This window comes from Pyrgilauda ruficollis, unplaced genomic scaffold (assembly GCF_017590135.1).
Source record: "Pyrgilauda ruficollis isolate IOZ18807 unplaced genomic scaffold, ASM1759013v1 scaffold89, whole genome shotgun sequence".
In the NCBI taxonomy this organism is placed as follows: Eukaryota; Metazoa; Chordata; class Aves; order Passeriformes; family Passeridae; genus Pyrgilauda; species Pyrgilauda ruficollis.
The window spans coordinates 592,783-615,674 of NW_024530932.1; the positions used below are offsets into that span (position 1 = coordinate 592,783).

Genomic DNA, 22,892 nt, shown 5'->3' on the forward strand with positions numbered 1-22,892 from the left:
AGTGAGGGAGGCTTCTGATTTAAAGGTTTGACATTTAAACAAACAAAGCACAGAATAAAAATATTCTTATCTTGTCAGCAAAACGATAGCTAAGGTACAAAGGGCCACATTCCGGTCTGGACCCCAAAAATAGAAACTGAAAAACATGGAGACGTGTTGGTTCTCCAGAGGTCCATGCATTGGGCATGGGTCTGTCTAGGGGAACCCTCAGCACAGAGCTGTGTTTTCTGGGGCTCTGTCACCTCACTGGAGATCACGCCTGAGGATGAAGAACTGGGACCAGTGCTGGGGATTTACACCAAGACAATGACTTCTGGTTTTTAAAATGGGAAAATAGAATTGACCTCCACCTCCTGGGAGCAGCACCCTTTCCAAACATGTTGTAAAATAAAAGGTGATGCTGCTGTCTGTTCCCAGACAAAGAGTATCAGTAAGTTTGGGAAAATCAAGACTTCCCTTTTGGAGCATGGACAGTCTGAGATTTATAATACTTGCCACATTCCACCTTGGCAGCTTAAGGATTTGTTTTCTCCTGTTGCTTACTTAGTCCCTCTGCCAGAGGCTGACACCTTGCAGGAAAGATGTTTCCTCCTCCCCCTCAGCTTTCCTAAAACACTGTTGCACAGTGACCAAAATATTTTTTGGTGTTCTGTGCTGTGAAATGCCAGACTTACCTTGGGCTCACACTTCCCCGCAGCTCTGAGATTGGCTGACCAGTTTTCAACAAGCTCTACAGGCTGGATTGCTCTGTTGGAGGGAGGAGGACAAACTGGGGTGAGGGATTTGTGATTCTCCTCCACTGGAACAATTATTTGTCAGTCTCTTTTGAGAAATGAGGTCCTTTTCTGGGATAAAAGTAGATATTCAACCTCAGCTGGCTCTTTTAGAAGAAAGGTGACCCTCCAAGGCTGATTTCCAGAATATAATTCAGGGGCAAAACAAAACCAGTTTCTTAGTACCATGAAATTTGTTAGAACTCTTGCTCTACTCTCCCTTCTTCTATATAAAACAAATATTACCTGAAACACATAATTTACTTCTGCACAAGGCTTACCAATTTCTTTACCCTGCCTGGAGGGCATAGTTGAGGTTTTCTGACTGATGCTGCAGAGATACTAATGGGAGCTGAGTTTATAGATTTGTTCTATATGGCCCTGTAAAGATTTTACTCCCAGGGTTGTTTGAAATTTCCACCACTGGAGTGATAGCTTTTATGTCTAATCTCTATGCAATTTGGGGTCTAAGCATGTTTGACAGACACCTCTTTTTACATAATTGCAATATGGCATGGTGACTTTTTGAAACATTTCTGGTGTTTAACTGCTAGGATTACACACTGCTGCTGTAGTGAAAAGAAGAAAAAACAGAAAAAAATTCCATTCTTCTGGCTCAAATTTACACTGCTGGTAAAGCTTTTCTTATTTGAGCAAAGATTGCAATTTCTGATTTATCAGCTTCTGTTGTCCTGTTGCTACTTGGGCCAGCTACCAAAAGGATCCAAATAGAACTGAGAAAACAGCATAGAACTGGAAAAAAAAATTTATGACCAAGCCTATGAACTTCAGAAGTATAACCCTGAAACACAGTACTTCAGTAAATATTTTTTGCTACTGTGATTTAAAATTAGGGATTGCTCAAGTACTTTGACTCCTGAGGGTCTTAAAATAGTAAAGCTGGCAGCAGAACTGCTCCACTTCAAATTTTCCAATGAAAAAGATTCTGCTCAATTTAGAAATGTATAGACTAATACATCTTTAAACCCAGGAGCATCTTTGAAGTCTGAAAAGCCACATTTTTCACTAATTGATCTGTTCTCTCCTGGCTGGCAAGCAAATTTATCACCAAGTTAAACGTTGTGGGAAATGAACAAGAAGCCAGGAGGGGATCTGTGTGTGAGGCTCTGTGGTTGTGCACAGCAGGTGGAGACAGTGGGAGGAGATGCTGCAGTTCTCTCAAGGGGAAAGCAGTGTTTTGGTCAGTGTGGTTCTCTCATCTTGCATCAAAGTTTTTGGTCCTGTTGGTGAACAGAGGAGCAGCAGTTTGCTCTGACTGTCTGGCACAGCTCAGTCCATTGGTCCTGTAATTGTGGAACAGTCCCAGGAAGTCTATGGGATGATTGTGATAGGAAGCAATTTGCATATTGATGGCTTTGGAATAAAAACCAAAAAATAAAAGCCAAACTTCTGCAGACTCTTTTTCTCCATTTTCTCTACACTGAGGTTAGGCTTGGACTCCCCTTGGGGAACAACTTAAGATATTTTCCCTAATTTGGGAACAGAAGAAGAAGAAGAAGAAGAGACTTCAGTAAAGGTTTATAACCTCTCAATGGGGTGTAAAAGTACAGACAATTACAACAGAAGGAAAAAGAGAGGATCTCAGGAGTTTGAAGAAGTGTGAGGACTGGGAATCCCAGCAAACTAGTAAGACAGTGTAAAGATGATAAGTGTAAGAAAACTCATATTATCATAGCTTAGGAAGGAACTTGAGGTCCAGGTAAGAGAGAGAGCTGAGAATCTGTTTGATGCAGAGGAGAATGTCACTGAATATGGTTCTCAGCAGATACATATCAGGGTTTCCATATTTTGTGGACCCTACAAATTGAATAACACACTCAGGGAATTGTGGATACCTGAGAAACTTAGCAGAAGTGCCAAATAAACAGAAAGTTTCTTTCTGTGTGGATCTGTGGGTGCCCTAAGAGCGGCTACAAAAAAGTGCCAAAGATAGAAAAATTGTCAAACGGGTTTTCATTGCTAAGCCTCTTGGATCAATAGATAATTTGGTATAGAAGATGATCTCCAGGAAACAAAAGAAGTCACTATTTCCCTGACAGGACGTTTTCCAGCTACAATTATTTGTGATGCAAAGCACCTCTGTTTTACAGCTAACAATTTGTACTTGGCAGAGGTTTCTGCTTGACCACACATTAAGTGTTGCTCTACCTTGGTACAGTTGGCCAAGTCTTGAGCTGATCCCAGTCAAAAGCTGAGAACTTTTAAAAACATTGTGACCTCTCACAAAGGCAAACTACGCACACGAGATTGCTCTTACTTTTCATTTAATGAAGTCTAATATTTTTCAGCCTCCAGGGTTATCAGGAGAGAACAGCTTGCCTTTGCCTGATTTCTTGCCATGGTTTTATATTGTTTGTGCCTTTCCTTGGGCCACATGTACTTCTGGCTCTTTGTTACTGCCCAGTGGCAGCATGAAGTGAACTGATAAGGGAAGAGGAGATCTCTGAAGCTGCCCAGCTGGCTGATTTGGATTCCTCACATGCTGCTTCTAATGATGCAAACAGTGTTGCAATAATTTCTCTCTGGTCTCAGCAACAAATGCCACTAGCTCACAATGAACCATGCCAGAGTGTCAATTTTTCAGTTGCCAAATGGAATTAGGGAGCTACTAGAAAAATTAATTCTGAGGGTTCTAGTTACTCTTAAGCACAGTAAAGACTGAAAGACCTATGCCTAAGTGTTTATAGGAATGCCCTTGAGTTTTTACCCCTTTGAGAGCAAAAAGAAGGTAGAGGAAATTCAGTAAACTTAAACAGAACAATATATTTCTTCCAGTTATACATAACTTTATGCTTAAACTCTTTCTGCTACTTAAGGAACAAAAAGCTGCATGATGCACAGAGCTGGTAAATGTAGACATTTTCCTATTTGTATTCAGAGTAACTAAGGAGGTTGACATTTTGTCAATCTATGCAAATTTGAGCAGTGTTAGTCCCTCTAGAATGCATAAACCTGGCACAACTATTTTGTATGGGGAATTTTGCCTGACCCCATCCAGGGTGTGATGAGAGCACAGAAAAGAGTGAACCACAGGGTGAACCAGTGCTCAGCACAGTGAACCAGAGACTGAACCAGTGTTTGAGAGGACCAGGTGTCCCTTCACCCAAGTCACTGCCCTTGACAAGTGACTGAATTTCTCTGTATTTCAGCTTCCAAAACATTGGCAAGAAAGTAACAGTATTTTCCACTTTGCAAAGTGCTTTGAGGCTTCTGGATGAAAAGCACAGATAAGGTTACTTACAATAACCAGGTGTTTAAAAAGCATTATTTTGTTTACGTATCTACATAGCAGATGACAAATACACATTTTAAAATGATGCATATTATAAGGCAGATTTCAAAAGGCTGTCAAAGACCTGGAAAGATTTGGCAGCAAACCTGAACTCACATTGGTGTTTGGTTACAAACAGAACTTGGAGTCTTCACTGAATATGCATCGGTACAAACATATACAACATGTTTGTGTATGCATAAGAATAACAATTGTTAATTTTTAATAATTTTCCATTTTGAGTAAGAAACCTGAAATGACTTACAGTCTCAGAGAAGAATGTTGACCATAGAAAGAAGTGGTCTGATGCCATGATTTCAGACAGGTCAGTCTTAAGAGAAGACACAGGAGGAAGTTGAGATTTCACCTCCCTTGTTTCACTGGCCTGACTCAGGGACTAACAGCCTCCATCGCTGTTCACTCCCCAGCTCCTGAAACTGGCCAGAGCCAGCTGCAATTTGCCTACAAAATCATACAGCAAATCCATCCCTATCTCTGGTATTTGCAGTAAATACTGAGCAGCAGCCTGAAATACTCATAGACACTGATTCCCTACAAAATCTGCCCAGACAAGGGAAGTTTCAGGTGCCCCTGCTTGCACAATTTAAGTTTTGTAGAATGGATTAGCCAGTTCCATGAGAAATGGAACAAAAAGTAATTGAATACTCAAGCAGCCCTTAAGAACTGTATTACCTGATGCAAAATTGTTGCTGCTGTGGATTTTTGCAAACATGAAAATACAAAACTTATACGAAGGTGAAGATTTAGGGGAGGTGCTAAAATTATGCCATTATCATCCCCAGGTAACTATAAGGCCTTTAATGAGGTAACAAAGCGTATGAAGTAGAAATGAAACTAGAAATTAATAATGTTTCTTAATGATCATTAGCTCAAGAGTACTTAGGGCTGGGATAGTAAAAGGAGTCTAAGGCAGTTATATACTAAGTTTAGAGTGATCTGGGGACTTGGGAGGATTTAACTGCCTGTTTCTCTTGGGTTTCTCTGAAATCCCAGCTGTGCTCTGTACACTCACACACAGCAATGGTCTGTCTGTCTGTCTGATTGCAGGAGATCCTCCTCTTTGTGCAGTATGTACTGTGCCAGTCTGACCTTGGCTCAGACCTGCAGCGACTGCCTTTGTGTCACATTTATCAGAGAAACTAAGCCCTGTCCATTAGATAATTTATATACTGCAGCTGCTTCTCCATGAGACTTACCCAGGACATGATTGAGCTGTTTTGTATCTCTTGCTGGGCTGAGGACTACAGACAGCAACCCAAAGTCATTGTCCTGGCTGCAGGCATTACCCTCATCCCATGCCCTCTGCTTCCATCCTGACATCCCGTGGGCAGGGGAAGAGAAAGCATCACAAGCAGCACTGGTGATGGGGAAACTGGCCCTACATGGCATGGAAAGAGCTGCAGGAAAGGGATCAGTGTGGAAGAGGCTGTATGGCCTTTCCTCAGCTCTGCTGCTTGTCATAAATGAGATAATGTGAGACTATGCCAAAAGGCAACAAGATAGGATGTGTTGTGTGGTGTTACAGAAAGGGCAGGTCATAAACATTACAGAGAGGAATTAGCTACTCCCTCATGTGAAGATACTAATATGTGGGCTGTTCATTTATAAAGATTTGGTTGGACTTTTTTCAGATTCCCTCCACTCCACTGCCTGTGTTTACAACTTCCTTTTGTCCTGTCCTGCCTTTTCCCAACCAGTCCACATGGTACTTTAACTCATATCAAAATCCTTTTCTCTCTCTTTGGCAGACCTGTTGGGACAGTGTCAGGCACTATATCACCCCTAACAATCAGAAAATCCTTCCAATAACTTTAAAGAACTCCTTTCACCTCTGCAGCATTCATACCTCCCTAAATATACCTCACAAGGTCTGGGATTTGAATTCCTGGCTGTTACTCTGTTCAGCAAGGTGTTCCTGGCACGATGAGCTGAATAAGAGATAAGAGAAGCAGGTACAATTTGGTTATGCAAGATGAGATGCTTTGCTGATTTGCAGATTAGCTCTCCTGTATGGTTTTACCTTTTGTTCCATCATCTCTTGGACAATGGAAACTTCTACTTAGCTCTCTTTTGACTGGTTTTGGATCTCAATTTTGATGTTTGTGTAGTAGATATTTCCAGTTTAGGTGTTACTGAATCAGTTCTCTGAAGACTAATAACTCAGATGGTTAAAGAAGCTTGATTTTAGCACCCTGTATGCTGACCATGCTGGGGAGAGTTTTGATTCCAGAATACTTTCATTTAAGAGCACTTTATGTTACTGAGAATAAGAGGTCTACAGAGTTTATAATGTCAGACACTGGAGAAGAGAGAAGGAAGGTAAGAGAACTGGACACTGTGCAAGAAATGAAGAAGAGTGTACAGATGTGGAAAGAAAAAGGCAATCTCCCATTTTGTCTCTTCATGTAGTTGATGATGAGCTCAACAGTTAAATCCTATTGAGATATGCTCACTGTTATAGAGACATACTGCTCCTCCAGGAAAATGTATTTGTGCTTACTATTGATCACCATATTTGCTTGCACCCAATACATCAAAATAATCTAGGCAGGACCACAAGATGGTAAAGAAAAAATAATTTTCTTCTAAATATTGGGGTTTGGTGGTTTTGTTTGTTTTTCTTTTTTCTTTTTACATTTCTACAGGGTAAATGTGCTCTGTGTTTTAAATGATCACTTAAAAATTATATTTCCTTTTTTTCAGAAACAACAAGCTACAATGTTATTACTTTCAGGCCTTTGTTTAAAAATGTGATTATTATTTTTGCAGAATGTGTCAGCAGGGATTACTAATTTTGAGCACCTATAAAAATGATGGGTTGAACTGATCCTTGACACAAGAAGTAACTCCCCAAGCCCAGCAATTAGTCAGCTATAGGATGAGTATGAAGATACTAGTTAGTCTTAATTGCACATAATCATTGAGAATCAATAGTAAAAGAATGGTGCTTGCCCTTGATTGCCAGTGGGTAGAACCAATAATTGTAATGTTGTGTTAATTTAAGACTACTTTCCTGTTCACCTGCTTGAATTCACAGGAATTTTTAGCAGTTTCTCTGCCTGCCTTTCTGAAACTCGTTTTTCATTTATGACAAATTTAAAATCAGTAGGCCAGAGAATGAGAGCAGTGATCACAGCATGGGAGATGCAACAGAAGGAAAGAGTCTGAAACTTACCTAAACTAAACTACAGCAAAAACTACTGCAGCAAATTGAGCCTCATCCTCTAAAACACAATGTTACTGATTTAACTATGTGACAATGTGACTCAGTTACCACAAAAGCAAACAGTCCTGTCTCCGGACAGTGCCCAGTGTGATTGCAAATCTCATGGCTGGCCCTGCACCAGCTGCCTCCACGTGGGTGATGTGACTGACACGCAGACAAGACTGAACCCTGTCCCCACCCTGAGCATCCTGATGCTGCTCCCCTCCACAAACCCCAGCTCAAGAACTGCTGTGAGTGCTCTCAACTGCTGCTCTGAGTTGCACTCATGCATTCCCCCTTCCTACACCAAACCTCATCACAAGGATTCAGTTATCTTGTGTCTGGAGCTTTGGCTTTTAAAAAGAGACTGGATTTTTTACTAAATCTCAAAACTCTCCTTCTTTCAACATCTGAAATCAGTCAGGGGGTGAGGGGGGAGCATTTGGTGCGGTGACAAGTAAACACAACTTGGTGCTAAGTCCTGCCAAACTCTTCCTGGCAGCTTTGTAATGTGCTTGTGCCAAACAGATGTTGAAAGCTGGCAGCTACGGATGTACTTTTTGGTGCAGCTCATGGCAGAGAGAAAAAGCTACATTGAACAAAGCAGTTCATTTCAGGCTCTTCCCCTGACCTGCTCAGACCACATTACCTGCACCTCTGTCCTCTACACACCATAGTGTCTAGATTTAGTGTGTTAGGTTTAAATAGCAGAGACCATCCCTTACAGTGTTTGCAGAATGCCAAACACAGTGGGCTCACATTTTGGAACAGACCCATACAAATGCTATCAGGACAAAATTCTAAAAAGCCCTTGGCTGTGAGGTATTCCACAATGAGTGCTTTTGGACTCCTGGATTGAATAGTTTAACACACACACAAACACACACCTGCTCTTGGGATCATGCAGAATCTAAATGGAGCACAGGAGTCATGATGTCACTTGGAACAAAAAGGGAATTTGATGTTCCCCTGGTAGAGAACACTTAAGTCTGTTCTTACTTTTGGAGACTGTCCTGCTACGACTGGATTACATTTCAAAATGTAATCCAGTCGTAGCAGGACTTCCCCTGTAACAGAGGAAAAGGGAACCTAATTGCCAGATATCCCTGTAGGAAAACCTTTCTCTTTCAATGTTCTTCCAAAGATGATTAGAAGAACAGCCTGATGGGGGCCAAACACTAGTTCTATAAAAGGTGGTCTAAAGTCAGTGTGGCTTCTTTAAGCCACAGGTTCATTACAATTCTACAGCAGTGCCAATAAACACCATAAAGCCAAATAACCCAACAGCTATAAATCTTTCTCCCTGAAGCAATGATAGGCACTTGAGATACGATTTGCCAGTCCTTGTAAATGTGTAGGACTACACTACTTCCATTTTATTCTGGGATTCAATCCAGTGGTCAGTGACAGGTGATCAAATCTAATGTCATTTTACTTCTTCCATCTGTGTGTGGCTTAAGAATGTTCCCCAACAAAAAGCAATACAGACTGTACCCAACCAAAGTTAGACCTCAAAACTGAGGGTGGCTCATGTCATCTCCATGACTCTGCCTTCTCTCCCTGCCCCTCCTCTCAGCTCTCCGTGCCTAGCAGGGGTGACAATGGTGAATGAAATGATTTCTTCTTTGTTTTTGTCACAGTAGGGCAATTTGTCCAGTCTGCCCACCACAGGCTATTTCTGCTGGTGCCTGCACAGGGAGGAGAACCACACAGTAACCAAAAAAGAGCTCAAAGCACCATGCAGGCTGGTCCTGCTCTTCCATCCTCCACCAAATTTCAGCAATGATAGCCTCCCTTCCAGATGACTCTGCAAGCTACCAGGATTCAAAGCTGTGTTTGTTTCTGTCATGCCTGGTTGGCTTTTAACTGATGTACCACTTAATTGCAAAAAGCACTGGCAAAAAGCAGGCTGCCTTCAGTTTCTTGGCCTTGTTTTTCAGTGTTATTTAGATTCCAAATAGGCACCTGATGGCACAGCCAAAAATATAAAGAGGAGATAACTGTGCTTTTGACCACCTTCCATGAAGCATTCCTGACTGGGTTAATGCTCTGCACAGAAACCTCTCATTTCCTAGATGGATTTTGCTCCTTTGCTAAAGAGACTGCAGAAGAATCCCTTATGTGTCATTTAAGTTCTGAAAATGAAGCCAAAAGTCATTTGAGGAATGAATAGATGTTGTGGATAGAGGTATTCTTTCTCTCACACTTTTCCTGATATAATTTTCTACTCTGCCACAGCTATTTTATTTTTCATTTCTAGTTTTTTCTAACAGAATACACCGGGCCTCTTCTCATATATCTGCTCTTCTACATTCGCCTCTCGACTATTTATGATCAAGTGGAAAGCAGGAAGAACTTCCGCCACCCAGTGGTTCAGTAAGTGACACTTGTGGGAATTATTTTCCCGGATCATGACAAACCAAAGGGATGGAGACTGCATTTCCAGAGCTGAGGATGTTACAGGGGGTGTGAGGCTACCTGCCTGGTGTCATATTCAGTTATTACCAATACCTATGTGTCATTTTAGCAGCACTTGCAAGCTTGACAAAAAATGGGATACCAGCAATGGCCACTGCACCTGGTCACCATGGAGATGCATTGTTTTCCCTAAATACTTTGGCATCAAATCAGAAAGTGAAATAATAATCACAGTGGGTAGTAACCCAAAGTCAAGCTTGACAGAGAAGACAAGACTAGGTGCCCCACTCCCAGTTGCCTTAAAGCACATTCCTGCACTTGAGATGAGCAGCATCAGCATCCAGCACAGAAGATAACTACCCCCACACCAGCTCTTACCTAGGCACAAGAAGGAGGAAATTCAACAGGTGTGCATGTCATGAACCAGGTCAAGAAACTCAAAAGAAGCATCTCCACAGAACGGTGGTAGAATGCACCAGGCAGACTGGGAACTTTCACACTTAAAGGAACTTTCCTTCAGTGGAATTCTCCCCATTCTGGATTAGTGCCTGGCGGAAAGGTGACAAGTGATCAAGGAAAGCCTGTCACCTGCATAAGCTGGACCACTTATAGGAGGGTACACAGGCACCTAGGAGGCTCAAGTACTGAACAACTTTCCCCCACATTTTTTCCACACGGTGATTGCAGAATCAGGGGAACTGGTACACAGCAGAGAAATACAGTGAGTGTAATAATGCCATTTACAGATGGAGGAACAGGCACTTGGAGAGACATTAAGGGAGTTAGTGGAGCTGGGAATGAGAACACAGAATAATTGAATTCAAATCCAGAGCTGCAAGATACTTGTCTTCCTTCTCTTGCGCATATGCTTAAAAGGAGAGAGTTTCTGGCAGCACAGAAGAACCTGCAATGCCTTTGCCTTCTTTTGTGTGGGCAAGGGTTGTGCAGAATCCTGCCAGTGACCACTCCTTAACGGGTTCATCTGAGGTCCCCATCCTAAGCCAAATTAATTTAAAAATTTCCAGCAAAGCTGGAAATTTGCTCCAGGCTTTGGATAAGTCATTAATTGTTTGAAATTCTCTTAGCTCAACTCTCTCTGGTTTAATTACTTTGAAATTGTTTAATCTTTGACTTTAGCTGCCATACACAATGCATAATAAAATTATTTGAGAATTCACATGCTGAAAAACACTTTTCATTTATGTCTTATAATTGGTTTGCAGCAAGAGGGGCTATGGTAGTACAGTAAATGTAACCAAGATAAAATGCCATCAGGAATCACTCCTGACATTTGTTTCTGAAACTCAATCACTAGGAGCCGCAGCTCATTCTCAGAAGCAAATCAGCAATGCCTGTTATTGTTTCATAATCTTCCTCAAAAGAGGATCAATATAATAATTTCTACCACAATTGCCTCATTTCTTTATAACAGGCAACAAAAAAGCCATCAGAATGGATTAACTCGCAACAAAATCTCATTTTGCGTCTGCAAGGAAATGAAACACAAACTACCTCCGTGCAGCTACTTGAGTTGGCAAAGGACAAGGAAACCATTCAGAAGATATTCAGAATGTTTTTAAATGTCAGACACATCCTACAGGAGCATTAAGGTGGCCTTAAAACGTGGGAGACATCTTTTGGAAAGGCGCGTCAGACGCCTGGCTGTCCTGCCTAAATGCCTTGTCAGGACTATGTATCATATTCAGAGCTCGAGGAGCTCTTTTTATTTCAAGGCTAGTAAAAATAAGTTGCTTCCCTGCAAAATGCAAGCAACTTTGTCTAACACTGAAAATTATTCCATCAATCTTTGGTTCCAGGTGCTTCAATTAAGACAGTATCTTAAATCCTACAATTTTAATGTGACTGCAGTTTTGGAATATTAGTTCTTATTCCTTTCATGACATTAAATGTGAAGTAATAAAAACAATATTTCATTTACCTTAATTTCCTTTTTTTTTTTTTTTTCTCTTGCAGCTTGGCCTGCTTCTGTCACTGTTTACACTACATCAGACATCTTCTGGAGACATTATTTGTTCACAAGTTTTCGGAAGGGCACACTCCTCTGAAAAATATGATAAAGGTGACAATATTTTTATCATCTTGTGTAAGAGAGAATATCCTCATACCAAGGCAGTCCTTGGAAGAAGATAGGGAAATAAAAATTAATTTATTTTGTAGCTCCAGGAATTACGTTTAGTGAAAATACAGATAACAGGACAGATTTTAGGACCATGTCCCCAAGGACATAAATTGAAATCAATGTCCATTTTTGCTCCTGCATGTAAATGTCCACCTTGACTCATTCACCCAAGGGGCTGACTGTCAACTCCAGGATATTTTTCAGACTCAGTGCTATTTTATGGTGATAGCTGCTGCTGCAACATCTAGCAGTGTTGACAGAAATCATACACTGCTTCCTTGGTACAGTATAAATACAGAGCAAGAAGCAGCCTTGTGCTAGGGAGTGAAAAATCAAATTACAAGTAGGAAAAAACCATTCTCCTTCAATAGATGGACGCCCCAGGTAGGAAGATACTGAGCTGGCCAGGTCTTCTCCCTTCCAAAGCCTCCTGAATTTCAACAGTGTGCCATTACTCACAGGCCTTCTTTTATTTTATTTTATACACTCTATCTTGGCCACTTTGTATCACCTCTCCATCACATTCAGTGTGACATAAAGACCCTCCCTTTAAACATTTAGGATTTTGGTGAAGGAGATTAACACATGGATACGACACAGGGCTTCACTTTTACTCTTTCTTGTTTTGTCTGGTTCAGTGTTCTGTTTGTCTTGCTCTACCTTACTTGGAAATGCTGAATTTCAGGTACAGCAACAGCTCAGCTGTGTTAACCAGCCCTAGTCTTTTAATAGCACTGCTTATAGAAATAAAATCTTCTGCAGTAAAATGAGAAGATGAGTGCCAATTCCTACAACAGGAATAAAACACATTCAACATAAAAAAAAAAAAATCTACACTGTATCCCAAATTTTTTTACTGACTTCACAGCAACTTAGAAAGATATGTATTTTAAGGCTCACAAGAAACTGCAAAGCCTTTCAGTGGTCGCCCAGGTTTTGCACTTGGCAGAATTTATACTTTGAAAGTTACAATTTGCTCTTCCTTATTGCCCTTTCAAAAAAACTATCTGTCTTTTCCAGGGCTGTGCCTTTTACTGGGGATTCACATCCTGGATCGCATACTACATCAACCACCCACGGTACACGCCGCCATGTAGGTATGGGTAGGACACAAAACTGACAAACTCACTTTGAAAAACTCTTTGCCCTGTAACCTGAAGTTCTCCAAAATCAAGAAATGGGTCTCTCATGAAATCATATGACTGATCCAGCCAGAAATTAGTCTTTGCTCCCTTTCAGGAGGAAGATTCTTGTGTTGGAAGCAGTTCTGCTTTGTGCCACTGAATGTTTGTGCCTCTTCAGCAATGGCCAATTGCTGTCCAGTTTACAAACAGCACATCTTGGACAAGCAGAGAAAACACAAAGATCAATATTTTTTGCTCATCTTCGCAGCATTTGTATTAAAGAAGGGAAGAGAGAAATAGAGTTGGTTGCATTTTCTTGGAGGAGATATTTATTTGCTAAAGATACATCCTTTTCATGAAAATTAGTTGATTTTTTTTTCTTTTTTTTTTTTTTTCTTTTTTTTTTTCCCCCTGAGAAACCAGTAAAAATCCATCATATACTGCTGGTAACACAAAGACTTTTTTTTTTCAATTTTTGGATTTCATCCATCATTTCATTCCCTCACACCATATTTTATTGTTGCACTGCTGTTTCTTCATGATTTTTTTTTTCTGTTTGCTCTCTGCACTTTTGCTTCTTTTGAGAATAATTGGCACAGGTTTTATTTTATTTGATACTTTACTTGTTATACCTTTCTTTTCTTCTGTATCTCAGATTTATATATGAACTTTGGGGAAAAAGCATTTGCTTTGCCATTTTTATTTAGACTTAGTTAAATTGCTACGTTTTTCCAATCAAAAATTTCTCCTAGATGACACTTGCTTTTCTTTCAAACTAGCACAAAAGTTCTATTTCAAAATGATGTGATTCATTGAATGACAGTTGGATTTGGTGTGGCTTTAACAACAATGCTGCAAACAATGCAGAAACCTCCCTAGACACAGTTTTTAGCATCCTGGGCTATCAAATCAATAAGTGCAGCTTCTTTATAGGGGAAACTCTTTGTTCAAGGCACAAAAGAGGAAGCATCCAGAAGAAATATTTCTAACTGCTTGCCATTGCCTTAAAATGCCTTTGGCACCACAGAGGGGTCCTGTGCCAGCCAGGAAAAAGGAGCTCTCAAAAGTAAAGGTTGATGAGACATAGCCAAGGCAAGTGAGGTATGTACGCATGGTTTGTGCTCCCCAGCTACGACCAAGGTTTGCTTGGGAGCTGTAAAGCTTTGGACATGAACATGGTAGAGCCCTACACTGGTTTGGGGACAATCAGAAGAAGGAGGGGGCAGCCAGATGGCAGGTAAAATTTACAAATATTAAATGTGTTTCTTGCATGACTGTGAAGCAGATAGTGGCTGTGTAGTAAAGCCTCACTACTGCCTCACTAGTAAAGTAAAAAGAAGGTAATGAGTAGGTTATGCACTGAGTTTTCTGCTCATGGAAATAGAAGGGTCTATGGATACTGATATGGATTTTGATGCTGACCTTCACTCCACTCCACTCTCCTCCTTGCCTTTTCAAGGTATTCACCACCACCAGCTGCTTTGACAAAACACTTGGATATATGAAGCTGGCAAATACTAAAAAAAGTTGGGTGAAAACAGCCTTGAGATGAGTAATGTAAAACTGGCATATCTAGAGTGCTGTTACTGGTTGTATTGTCTTCATATTGTGTGTGATAATATCCAATTTCTGCAGAGCCTGTCAGGAAAGAAGCATTTCTGCTCCTCAGCACTAGATTAATTTCATCCATAGCAAACCATGTGCATACCGTAAAATGCAATTTATAATTTCATTCTGTTTTCTAGCATTTGGCCACAAACAAGTTTCTTATGCTGCTCTTGCTTTTCTGGTATGTACAAAAATGAAGTTTTATTTATGATTATAGAATAGGATTAAGTTACAATTTAGCAAAATGCAGTAATGCTTCTGTGCATTTGTGTGTATACATAAGTTCATGTCCACAGCCTTGTGTAGTTTGACTGGATTTAGTACTAATCTATCAAGGCTTCTCAGTCAGGAAGTGCCTTACTAATATTTACATACACAGAGTTTAAACTGCAGTACTGTATTTGAGAGATGTGAGAACATCATCAGCATTTTTACTACTGGTAATTGTGTTAGAACACTAATATTTAGACAGACTGAACCTTGTCATTTTTTAAAATACTGAAGAATTATGTACCAAGCACTCTTTGCAATAGTTCAGTGTACCCTGAATAACTTACATGGACAGCTATTAAAAACAATATAAATAAATACTGCCAGATTGGGATAAACCAAGGGAAAGAGTAGCTCATGAAGGATGGCTGAGACTACCCAAGCTGCTGTTTGAACATAACTTTATAGTGAGACAGAGGCTTGGTAAGAAGTAGAAGTTCTCATGGAAATGTATATCCTCTCTGTCCTCTGGAACTGCTGAGCCAGAGCCAAAGCATCCTCTCTGAAGATCAGATACAGATCAGTTTCCAGAAACATGACAGGGTGATGGGACAATCATATGTCTAGGCTCCTTCAGGCAAACACTATTCAGAAAAACATCCAAAAACTCATTAGCAATATTTAAATGCTTTTGTAAAACAGGACCCTTGAAGGTCACAGTTTTGGCAGTATTTGTCTCTGAGTCTGTCCATGCAGTTCTCAGTTTTTCTTGCTCTAATAAGGTACAGCAAAGATGAGAAAAATACCTCTGTGAAGAAGCTCACACACTCCATGATGCTCTAGAGCCAAAAGCAATAGCCCAGTACTGCAGAGACAGGAGGCTGTGGCACTGGCAGCCAGCAGTACGCCCAGAACTTTGCTGCGTGCACCCTTCCCAGGCTCAGGGGGTGTTTGAGTCCAAGCAAGCTGCTTGCCTGAATATTCAGTGCTGCCAGCAAAACTAGTCCTCATCAAAGTCTCTGCTTAGAGAAAGCCTCCTTTTCCTTTGAAACATCCTTCCCTGCCTCTGTGGAATGTGCCCTGCAAGGAAAATGGTGCCATCAAGCAAAGGGATGAGTCCTGTTGGGGGTGTTTGCTATAAAATATGTCAATCCCCTTAAGATTTGCATCAGCACCTGGTCTAGGCTCTGAATTCTTACAGCTCTTTTGAGAACTCCCTACCCATGGAAACTCAAGACCTGTTCCTTTTGAGATCTTGTGTTGGCAGATTCCCGGACAAAGAATTTAAAACATCAACATACGAAATAAAATAATTTGAGCTGTTTTCACAGGTTTCTGAAACATATGAATAAAATATTTGGAAGATTTCTTTCTTTTTTTACCTTCCTTTAAGTCTTGTCTTTATTACATATCCTGATTTAAGTGTATACGTCTGCAGCTGCTGTAAACAACAGTACTGAGTAATATGAAGAGTTTCTGCAGGTCCTCCTGCAAGATTCTCATGTTTAGAGGAATTAAGCTTTGCAGAGATGTTTTTCTCATAGGGTACACTTGGAATATAAAGAGGGGAAACAGTGTGTAGGCTTCAATATTTTATAATTGTAAATAGCTTCAGCTTTTTCTCTGCTCTTTCCCGCTGCCCCATATTTTATATATGATAAACTGAGGACTAGCTTAAATTTAGCAGTGGTTATCATTGTAGAACATTAACAGTCACATGTCTAAAGAGAGACATAAGAGTTAATCACGGCAGAATGCAGCTGCAGAGTCAAAGGTAAGCCAATAAAAATCCCTGCAGAAATGCCTTTAGCTTGTTTTGCTTGGAATTAATAGGGGTTAATTATAGTGTGTGAATATCTCTTGCTCTACAATACTATAGACATCTCATTAGCTATAGTGTCTTACAAAACCACTTCTAACCACAAAAACTATTTCTTTAAAATAATAGCAATTAGAAAAAACAAATCACGTTCCCAGCTCATAATTGGAAGTATGTAAATTAAAATTATGTCCATTGCTATGCTTAGAGTTATAGCTTCTGATATGGTATTTTATAATGGAATTTCATTTTCTGGCTATTTAGTGTTTTACATCTGGTATTTATAGTAGAGGATTGTCAGTTAGTTGGAATTAAAATAATTTAAAAGGACAGCAGGACTTGAACTACCTACCCATGCAGAATAACAGCTTATAACAGATCTATATATGAATAAACCTGATTTAAATCTTCCAAGCAAACCCCACAAAAATCTCTACCAAAAAAGGAAAAATTCTTCAGTAATTCTTCTATCTACAATGTTCTTTCAGGTAATAGCACTTTTCAATATAAAATGAAATTGCACATTTCTTTCAATTAGTTCTAACAAAAATTTGTTATGGATGACTTTCAGAATTTACTTAAAAATGACAGTTGAAGCTCTTCATCTTTTGTATTAATTTTGTGTCTTCACACTTTTAACATCTCTAGGTTTTAACATTTCCCTTTTTATTTTAATTTCTTAAACATTTTTGACCCTTGCAAGATATAGAATGATAAATTATATAAGAAAATGCAACTTTTTAACACTGAATCTTTTCAATTTGAGAGGCCAAATCAGTCTTCAAACCTAGAAATTAATAAAAAAAGTTCAATTCAGCCCGAGCTTGAACTGTATGCACCATTTTAGTTTTCTTCACAGAGTAGGAGAAAAATGACAACCATAAAATTACATAGTTGTGATGACAGGTTATCTTCTTCAGGAATTTAAACTGATTTTCCTACCAGTTTCCATTTTAAATATGGGCAAATATTGATTTTCATTCTTCAGCAGTCCTAGCTGATAAGCCTTTCCTACTGAAAGCCTGAAGCAAATCTGAAATCAGCCAGTGCTACAGGCTGTATAACCAAATGGAGAGAAATGGTACCGCTACTAAAGGTTTGAAATACCTAAATGTTAGAGACCAGCTTTGAGAAGTTGGTTATGGCTGGAAATGGCATAACCAGAGAGTTCCAGAACCAGGAACAGTACTGGCTCCCTTCCCTGATCGATCCCTGACTACTGTCCATTCAACCAGTCTGCCTTTTAGAGACTACTCCTTTTTTAATCACCCTTTTTTTCCTTCCTGTTCTGCTGAACACCTTTGAAAGTGTGTGTAGAAAGAGATGCAGGGATATTAACTAGTGACATCTTTACGAAACCAGAGGTCAGCTTTTCACCTGCTTCTTTGCAGCTTGGATTGAATCCAGAAAAAAAATCAAGAAGAGCATCTTGATGAATTCTTTAGAGCCAGGGAATCTCCCTGATCTCCCCAGGGCCATGTGCTGAGCATGGGAGCCCCACTGAAGGCCAGGCTGCACAGAGCTCTGTGGAGATGTGCCAGGGGCTTTCACCCCAGGCTGCACCCACAGTGTTCACTGGACACTTCTGTGTGTGACAGAGATCACAGGCTGTTTTTTGGAATACATATTTCCTGGATACAGAGACTGAGTTGTAATGGGGAAGGTTCTGGTTATGCACTGCACACAGTTGCCACAGCCTTTTAGGCATATGACTGAAAATATGTTTTTAATGTCTTGCAGATGTGTGAAGCTGGAAATCACTTTATCAACGTAGCTTTAGCTCACCAAACCAATTCAGGTCTGTCTTTGTTTCCTGTTCCTTAACCTATCCATCTTCTGCTGCTGTACAGTAATTTATGTACCTACATCCACTGAATAAAGAAAGATGAAGTAGTAACCATGCTATTGGCCTAACACCTTCAAAAAATTGTGACAAGGAAACATTAGCAACACTGCTGTTGTTTAAAACTTATAGCAAATTTATCTTAATTAGACACAACTGCAATTTAAATATGGATTTAAGTTTTTTAAAGCATGCTGGTGACTGACATCAATGCATTTAATTTTAAATAAGTCCCAAAAACTTCTAAACTATATTGCAGAGTTTTTAGACACATTCATCTCAGGCAAACATGTACTTGCATATATTCAAATACACAGAGACAGACTCATGAATACTTACACAGTGTATATATATGCTCTTAACAGGTTGGGGTTTCTGCATTTTTGTGTCATGAGAATAAAGGTTATACAATATATACCGGAAAGTGAAATATGTTTTCAGACACTAATAGTGTAATTTCCCCACTAGAACACCCTATTGAAGAAAACACCACAGTATGATCAACTTCACACACAGAAGTCAGTTTCTATTCTGGAATGTTTTCATGCACTCTGGTTAGGAAACTGCTTATGTTATTTCTTGCAAGGGGCTTAATTCAGCTTAAAAGCAGCAAGAGCCAAAAAGCTGATTTAAGTTCTTTCTCACTGAGATAAATAGAGCTCAAAAGATTTCACTGAAACTTTTCTAACAGGTTGTACCCTGAGAGCATTGGCCCAGGGGATTGCTGTTACATAGTCAGGCTGTGATAAGGCTCAGTTCCCCTCTCCCTGTACTGAAACTGGTTCTGATTTTCCCCACTCTTTTTTTTTTTTTTTTCCTTTCACAAGGAAATAGAACCTGTTTTCCAAGTCCAACCTACAACCCCTTCACATGGCTCTTCCTGCTGGTATCCTGTCCCAACTATACATACGAGGTACGTGACTTTCTTCTGCTTATGTGCAAAGGGTAGGTGGTTACTGCTTCAGCCTTTGTCTGCAGAAAATCTGCAACACCTGCACACATTTTTCTCTGCACACCCATCCTCATGCTTCTTATGTCAGAGTCTCCTTGCTCCCACAAATGTTTCTCCACCAGACCCTCCTTTTCCCTCACATCACTATCACACAGACTTTGTCTACAGTCTCCCCAGTGACCTAAAGATTTACCACCCATCTCTTCACCTCATCCATCACATTGGGGGGTTTATTTCTTACTATTTTTCCTCTCCCATTTCCAGTACAAGTACCACACTCTTTTTCCATGGGGAGCTCTTGAAAACTTGCCATTTTGCTTTACATAAAATATAGAACTAACTATGACTTTTTCTTTGCAACAGGCTGGGTCTTGGATTAGTTTCACAGTGATGACACAAACTCTGCCAGGTAAGTTTGAAACAGAATGAAGGCAGCATTTAAAGTGTTTGTGGAAGAGAATTCTAGAAATCTAAGATTTGCCAAAAAAGTTTATAGTATATGAAATATTGCCATCAAATTTGCCATATGAGATAAACCTCCAAGATGCTCGTAAGAGCAGCCTGCTCAGTGGAATTTGTGACTCTTGCTCAGTATTTTGCTGCATCCTCAGAAGACCTATACACACAAAAATATGGTCCCTGGGACTGAGGTCTCCAAAACATTCAATTTTTAAATGATTTTTCCATTTCAAAACAGAAACCTATAAAAACTAATTGTAAGAAATAGCCCCACATGACAAATGGAAAATAAACAAATTTCAAAAGTGGGTTAAACTGCATCACGCAAAAATTATATCAAAATTTTGTTTGAAAAGATGAAACATTCTTGTGTTTTAGGCTTTGGTATGAAAATTATCTGAAAGTCTGGGGACAATGTAGGGCTGTCCTTACAGTGGCAGGAGCAGAAACATATACAGCACGCTCATATTTGCTGTAATCGTCCCAGATGTAGCTTGACTGGACACCAAATGGATGTTCCTGATTAACCACCTCCACATTAATCAAAGGATAATGAATTTTCAAAATGCAAATGCAGTAAAATGATCCCCTATTTGGTGCCTGCTGGATCAGGCAGCTAGTGCCTACTTGCTTTAGGATCGAGCTCTCCCTCTGCACAGCAGGGAGTTAGAGCACAGCTCCCTGTCACGGTTGGGAGCCAGAGGTAGAAACAAAGAAATGTTATAGATCAGAAGCAAACTAGAAACATGGTTAAGAGAGGCCATGGGTTGAGACACCACATGGCCAAGGAAGCCTTGTGATATATGGATTTATGGTGAAGTCAGAGGTGGTACAGGGTGTGCCTAACAAAGGTGAAGGTCATCTGTGTGAATTCTGAGGTGGAGGCTGAGCCTTGGGTTGTGGTATATCATCAACTGCCAGGCTGAGAGGAACTGCTTTGTTGTCTCTGACCACAGAAGAGACTGCAAATATTTCCATGAACCCTACTGCATTTCCAGAAACAGGCACTGAAAGAACACACGTGATCCTTTTCTTTAAATCTTTTTCCCTACTAGTTGGCATCTTTGCTTTCCTGATGGTCATCCAGATGTCTCTGTGGGCCCAGAAGAAACACAAGCTGTATCTGAAGAGATTTTATCCAGAAGTGAGGAGAAAAGCAGCCATGATTCCCATCATCTTCTGAGATTGTCACCAGAGTTGGAGCCCAAGTGCACTCTTCAAGAGCCACCTCAGAGTAAATGAGCCATTTCATATAGGAGCTAAGTGGATCAGAGGAAAAACTATTGGATATCTTTTTCAGGAAATTAACAGTTCAAGGTGAAGAGGTTTTAATTAAATGCAAAAATTTAGCTCTTGAATTCTTGGTTCCTGCTAAAAAATATGATTTAATTAGATTTTCTGTAATGGAGCTAATTGAAAAGGGACAAGAAAATTGCTTATATTGAATGCTAGATATTTAGCTGGTGTAAAGGGGCACAGATGCTGCTAAAATTAATGAGCACAACTCGTCTGTCACATTCAGGTATGGTAATTTTAAGGTTCATTGTTAGATGTTGAGGACAGTCTTGGATTTTTTCATCATAAGATGTTTCACAGCCTTATTTTTATTAAACTGCACAGAAAAAGCACATTCTGCCTCAGCTGCTCTAAAGCATCAAAGCATGACTACTATGCTGTGAACACTGTTTAGTCTAGCTTCACTAAGTTTTTCTTTTTTTTTTTTTTAAATCAAATCTCGTAGCAAATTGTTTAACACAAATTGGCTTAAATTGCTCACTGCAAAGAGGACTGTCTTTCTATCTTTTTTAGGTAGGTAGATCAGCCCCACCATCCCACAAGGGTTTGTGACCACTTCCCATCTTGTAACTAATTTGAGGCATAACCTTGGGTACATCATTGAGGCTCACTTCCCTTTCTCACACTGAACAGTCTGGAAATAGCAGAAAACCTTCTGCACTAACAAGTGTGTTAAGACCCCCTCGTTCAGTGACTGCATCCAGACACTATTCACGTTGTATGAAGCATTGTGAAATCCCTGGGCACAAGGTGAAACAGAGTATGGCTCATTATCAAACAGGAACGAGATGCCAAATGCATTTCAGTCCATATCTGAACTGCCTCAGGGGGACACTGCTGTCAGGCTTCAGCTGCCCTTCAGTTTGGCCAGGCTCTATCTGCTACTTTGCTTTCCAGGACATTATTTTTTAAGGGATTATTGCTATTCAAGCCCTGGAAATACTGAGTAGCTCTCTTTGCAAATCAGTGGCACCCAGGTCATGCAGGAGCACAATTTTAGTAAGGCAGAGCAAAAGAACCAGAACTGTTTCAGCAGGTATTAGGATATGAAGAGTTAGGGCATTGAGTCCAGCTTTCGTTCTATTTTGTTGCACATTTATCAATACCTTTTGGTGCCCTTAGGCTGGTGAAAAAAATCTTGCCTAAAGAATTTTATAACCATTACAGAAACACTGGAGTACACCAGCATGGCACGCAGTTTGTCTCCTAAAGGTGCTGTTATCTTTGCTCCAGCTCATGTTCTAACAAAGTTAATTTGCCTAGTAAATTGGGTTCACATCCCTCTTCTAATGTCCAACTTGCAACACTTATTCTATTAGCCACTGTAACTCAGTTTCATCTTTGTAATGCAAATACATCACTTTCCATATTTTTTAACTTGTAACCTGTGAAATAAAATTTTTATTCCTCTCAACAGAATACCCTAATCAAAGTGAATATCCAGTTCTCTGACCCAGACTGCTAATAAAGATCTATTTTTGAAAAATTATTTTCTGTACTCTTTAATCAAATACTTAACCACAATATTTTTAAAACCCTTTATTTCCAGACAGTGTTAGATGTGTGAATAAATGTGGCTGTCTGGTTTTTTTTTTAAATCCAGCTACTGAAATTCTTTTCCCTTTGTGTTTATTAAATGTCTCATTTTAGCAATCTTAAAGTTTTAAAATAGTCCATGTAGGAGAGTGACTTATTAAAACCAATTACTTATCTATTAATCTTTTGATTGCAA

General features: G+C 39.8%; 1 protein-coding gene across 2 annotated transcripts in view; it reads left to right on the forward strand.

Moving 5' to 3' along the window:
• Positions 1-22,649, forward strand: part of TECRL (trans-2,3-enoyl-CoA reductase like) — a 58,993-nt gene extending 36,344 nt beyond the window's left edge. For both annotated transcript variants that reach the window (XM_041488225.1, XM_041488226.1), the window contains exons 5-12: positions 9,552-9,667; positions 11,684-11,789; positions 12,870-12,942; positions 14,719-14,762; positions 18,351-18,408; positions 19,281-19,366; positions 19,769-19,814; positions 20,920-22,649. In XM_041488225.1, coding sequence (XP_041344159.1) covers positions 9,552-9,667; positions 11,684-11,789; positions 12,870-12,942; positions 14,719-14,762; positions 18,351-18,408; positions 19,281-19,366; positions 19,769-19,814; positions 20,920-21,047 — 657 coding nt within the window. In that variant the 3' untranslated portion in view covers positions 21,048-22,649. The remainder of the gene's footprint in view (positions 1-9,551; positions 9,668-11,683; positions 11,790-12,869; positions 12,943-14,718; positions 14,763-18,350; positions 18,409-19,280; positions 19,367-19,768; positions 19,815-20,919) is intronic.
• The last annotated feature ends 243 nt before the right edge of the window (positions 22,650-22,892 follow it).